The sequence below is a fragment of the Nanorana parkeri genome, unplaced genomic scaffold, assembly GCF_000935625.1.
Source record: "Nanorana parkeri isolate BGI_ZX_2015 unplaced genomic scaffold, ASM93562v1 scaffold96, whole genome shotgun sequence".
NCBI classification, from domain to species: Eukaryota; Metazoa; Chordata; class Amphibia; order Anura; family Dicroglossidae; genus Nanorana; species Nanorana parkeri.
This window is the reverse complement of record NW_017306364.1, coordinates 1,479,612-1,484,796: the sequence shown is the minus strand read 5'-3', so window position 1 is coordinate 1,484,796 and position 5,185 is coordinate 1,479,612. Positions and strand designations below refer to the sequence as shown.

The following is a 5,185-nucleotide window of genomic DNA, read 5'->3' as shown; positions in this document are numbered from 1 at the left end:
AACTAATAATAAAATAATATAAAATAATGATATACATTTAGCATTTAATAAAATAAAAAATAAAAAAAATATTAAATAATATATTTTCAGCAATATTCAATGAAGAAAAGTTGTGGATAACATCATAAATAAAATTGTAAATACTGGTGCCCCTATCAAATCATGTGGTATGCATTCAATCACAAATTCATTTTCTCCAGCCTGCCCAGTCTAGGCTGCTCGGAAATGATCTCTTATTGTTTGCGATTGGTTACTATTTCCCGTCACTTAGCACATAAACTGATAAATACATACAATATGCCTTGTATTGCCTTCTGCAAGCCATTTGCAAAAGACAATAAACCACAACTACCAATCCAAATGAATCTCTAGGTTATAGGACTAACATTACCTGAAATCTGATTGGTCACTATGGGTTACTGCATTTAATCATTGCTTTTTCCATTCTTTATTGAATGAGATAAATTCTGCATGAAAGACGGAAGATGCCATTTTGCGATATGGTATAACCTACCGGGGTCTTCATGTAGTCTCCCGCCATGGTTAAATGTATTACTGTAATGCTGGTAGCTCATGTATGGGCTCCCATTATGATGTTGATTGGCTGCAGAGGTAGAATAGGGGTATGGGAATGACCGTCCTCCATAGGCCGAAGCCCCAGGAGAAAACAGACCGTCATGGCCAGCCGGGTGGAAGCCATGCAACGAATAATGTCCGTGCGCCAAAACCGGAGAGTGTTGGCTTTGTGAAGAAGACGGTGGTCCATGGCCGAACTCTAGGAAGGCAGTCTTAGACGGGTCCAGGAAAGCATCAGCAATAGAGGTCATCTCAGCGTTGGAGGTCAACCTGTCCTCATTGATGTCAAACCTGGTGCTGAGCCATCATCATCACGCTCCATTTCGTACGTTTTCCATCCACCAGAAACTTTAGTCAAACATTACTAGTCTGTCATTTGGCAAGTGTTCCTACAAGTCAGCTCTACAGAACTCCTGGAGCCGCCCCCCAGCCCTGTAATTGGTAAGAACCTCTCCTGATGTCACAGATTCTTCCCCAGGGAAGCCCTCATTAATATAATTACTTCTTTTTTTGCAGGCAGCTGGTTGAATGAAGACGGTTCACAGACCCGAGCTGGTCTGCAGGTTACAACTTGCTTCAGCAGTCTGATCAACAAGTAAGGATGATGGGGAGGAGGGAGGGACATCATGTACAAAACAAACTGCATACAGTAGATATATACAGTATATGTTTATTGTCAAGGAGCTTACTATGCTGTTTGTATACATCAAGGGTGATATGGAATCGCCTGCAAGGCACAACTAACTAAGAATAACTCTAATATCTGATTTAACGGTAGATGCATTTTTTCAGTATGAGTGTACTGTAGCACAATGCAACCAGAAGAAACACAATATAGTGGAATACAAAAGAGGAGTAGTAATAGCTGCTGCCATGCTCACAGTCAAGGCTCCAGTCACACGGAGGCGTTTTGTAGCTCGAAGCGCAAAGCTGCTTCTATTGAAGTCCATGGGGACAAAAACACTCAAATCTGCCTGAAAAGAAGCTTGTGTAAAAGAACGGAAATGGAAACATGTCACAGAAAACAATGGGATTCCTTGTGTTGCGTTTTCTAGCTTTGAACTTCAAAATGCCTAGGTGTGAGCGAGGCCAAAGGCAGCATTTCGGGGCCTCTCAGGGCCCTTTCCTCAAGGTGGCATAGCGACTATGGTGGCCCCTATGTCACTTCAAGTAAAGGACCCTGAGAGGTGCTGAAACATTGGGAAGCTTTTGACTTGTGTGCAGATGCGTATCTACAACACATTGCACCCCTGGCATCCTGTGACGTTTATGGTTGCCAGGAGCTGGACGAGATGCCAGCTATGGCGTCCCCGTTTGCTAAGAACCTGATAGGAAAATGTGTAAGGGGCCATACACATCTCCCCGCTTGGCTCTTAGCAATCTTGGACGCTCTGGCCCGCGACTCACCAGCATACACATCATTCCACCCACTCTGGTTGCTAAGAGCAGAGTGGGGAAATGTCTATGGCCCTTACACATCTCCCCACCTGGCTCTTAGAAAACTGGGATGCTCTGGCCGGCACCCCGCCCAGCTCCTGGCAACCAGTGACGTGACTCTGGCCGGCATCTCCCCCGCATACACATCATTCTGCCCACTTTGGAGCTACGAGCTGAGCGGGGAAATGTGTATGGCCCTTACACATCTCCCCACCCGGCTCTTAGAAAACTGGGATGCTCTGGACGGCGCCTCGCTCAGCTCTTGACAACCAGTGACCTGACTCTGGCCGGCGCCTCACCCGCATACACATCATTCTGCCCACTCTGAAACTACGAGCCGAGCGGGGAAATGTGTACAGCCCTTGCACATCTCCCCACCCGGCGCTTAGAAAGCTGGGATGCTCTGGCTAGCGTCCCACCCAGCTCCTGGCAACCAGTCACATGACTGGTCCAGGTGCTGGGCAGGACACCAGCCAGAGTATCCCTGGTTGCCAAGAGCCAGGTGGGGAAAATGTGTATGGGAGAAGGGTGGTGAGAGAAAAAAAACTCAGCCGTCTCCGTGGTCCCCGAACTTTTGCTGACCCACGGAGCGGTGCCCCCTCTTCAAGTGGCGTCCAGGGCATGTGCCATCTGCACCATACCAGGATACGACTCTTCTTGTGCGACACGATCCTCACAATAGATTTGTGATATGCATTTATTTGGATTTCGTACTCACCCATCTGGTCATGGCATGGCACCATCCTTCACTTTTACTTCAAGCACCCACTTATCTGAATGTCTGGACATTAGAAGGGCGGCTTCATATCTGGACTTTGTTGTTGCTCAATGAGAAACCGTCACATTGCCCATCAAGAAAAAAGTAACAATGTATTCAAGTAAAGTTCCAATATTTCCCCCATACCACTTTTCCCCCATACCACTTTTCCCCCCACACTCACCTTTCCAGGGATCCCCCCACCACTCCAATCTTCCTAGCTGTAACAGCAAACGACCTGGTGCTTTTGGGTACGGAGGAACATGAGACCTCCGCTATGATGCAATGCTTGACTTAGCGGCCAGCCACTAATCCTGAACATTGTCACATGACGGATAGGGTAAGGTCATCCCCCTTCCAGATGTAGTACTGGTTGGGTGAGGTGTGCCTTTACATCTATCACTAAATGGGTAAGGTGACAGGGTGACTTTAAAACTTTACAAACTCTGAAGGTGAAAAAGTATAGTTTGCTATGGGGTGGGGGGCTTGTTGTCATGCGCTAAAATTATATTTTTTTCCGTACATTTTTCATGTGCACTCATTGACATCTATGGGGATATAAACTCCAAAAGACGTGTCTCCACCATTTTACAAGTTGCACGGAAGCAGCTTGTAAAATGGTAAAATGCCTGTTTTGCCACCTGGGTGAATGAGGCCTTAAAAATGACTTTACCCACCAATTTATTGTCTCCCAAAACAGTTACTTTTTATTGGCCCCCGTTCACACCAGACAGTGCATTCCGGCCCGATTCTGGACGGAGCGCACTGCATCACATTGCGGCAGGCTCACTATGTTGTGGGGCAGGAGGGGGCGTGGCCCTCCGGCTGCAATGCGATCGGCCACACGGGAACGCAAGGCACATCAATGCCTGTGGTCCGGTCAAAATAGTACTTGCAACATTTTACGGTGCCATTCGCTTCAATGGACCGCCACGCCCCCTCCCGCGCTACAACAAACTGAGCCACAACGCGATCCAGTGCGTTCCGGCCACGAGGATGGTGTGAACGAGGCCTTAAGGCAAGCCAACTGTCAAGGTTGTCAGTGTGCTTATTTCAGCTCTCAACCAAACTTTCAAGCCCTGAAATGGCTGGTGTCATAGCTGTTCACATATGTAACACCATGGCAACTGTAATCCCAATAGAGGCCAAGATGGCACCTTCCTTGGCTGTAGAGTAGGGGTAAGCAATCTTGGCCCTCCAGCTGTGGTTTACCTACAAACCCCATCACGCATCTGTCTCTGGGAGTCATGTCTGTGGCTGTCAGAGCTTACAGAGTCTTACAAAGCCTCATGGGACTTGTAGTTTCATCACAGCTGGAGTTCCAAGGTTGCCCACCTCTGCTGTAGAGGATAGGAGTTTGTAGTTCCACTTTAATGAATACATAGGTGTTCAATTTATATATTCCTTATCTGCCTGGAGTACAGCTTTAATCATTGAAGTGGGCTTTTTAAAGTTTTAAAGAAACGTTCTCATGCGTTGCCGCTAGCAGCCACAATCTGGCTGTCAATTTTCGAACCCTGGTAAAATGACATCTGCAATTGGACTGGTTGCCATAAGCAACAAAGACAGTTATGTTTACAGGCCCTTTCATACTCTAGGCCCCCGAGCCGGCAAACTAAGCTGTGACCTTCTAAACTACTATTAGGTCACTTGGCTGGCCAGAGGGATGACCTCCGCGTCCGGTGCGGACAAACAAGGTAATAAATTGTGGCCCCGGTGCAGCTGTTTGCTTGGGAAAGAGAGCACGATCCACCCCAATCTCAAACACCATTCCAGTCCACCCTCGCATGGAAAATACAGCTGATGAAACTCTCATTAAATGAGGTTTAAAAATAGCTTCTAAAATGTCTGATGTGACTTTTATCACACATTATATATCTTACTGACAGCCAACATCGGGTATAAATAGAACCTGGAACGAGTGCCATGTACAAAAGAAAAGCCGGGGCCCCAAGAACTGGAAGATGCAAGTAGGGTTCATATAGAAAAGCGGGGCCCCAAAAACTGGAGGATCAAATATAAGTAGGGTTTATATTGGGTTCATAAAGAAAGCCGGGGCCCCAAGAACTGGAGGATGTAAGTAGGGTTCATATAGAAAAGCAGGGCCCAGCTACCTCTGACCCATCCTGATAGGCTTTTGTTTTCCCCTTACCTTGTGAAGTCAGATATACTCACCAAAGTTGCCCCTTTAGGTCCGATGACTCCTGAGACAGTCAGTCCCCTTCACTCTGCTCCATGAACATTAGCCCTCATCTGGATCCTCAGAGGACCCTGGTCAATGAACATCCAATAGTATTGCTGGTTCACTGATGTTGGCTATACCCTACACGGCAAGGAATTGCAAGCAATTATCTATTTTCCAAAGGAAGAGCAGATGGCAGGGGCATCAGGGTTGGTTTAAATTTTAAAAAATAT

At 46.8% G+C, this 5,185-nt stretch overlaps 1 protein-coding gene across 1 annotated transcript in view; it reads right to left on the bottom strand.

The window, feature by feature from the left end:
- The window catches only part of DLX4 (distal-less homeobox 4), a 15,127-nt gene extending 14,060 nt beyond the window's left edge, over nucleotides 1–1,067 (bottom strand). Inside the window, exon 1 of the mRNA XM_018552730.1 lies at nucleotides 515–1,067. Coding sequence (XP_018408232.1) covers nucleotides 515–827 — 313 coding nt within the window. The 5' untranslated portion in view covers nucleotides 828–1,067. The remainder of the gene's footprint in view (nucleotides 1–514) is intronic.
- Between the last annotated feature and the right edge of the window lie 4,118 nt (nucleotides 1,068–5,185).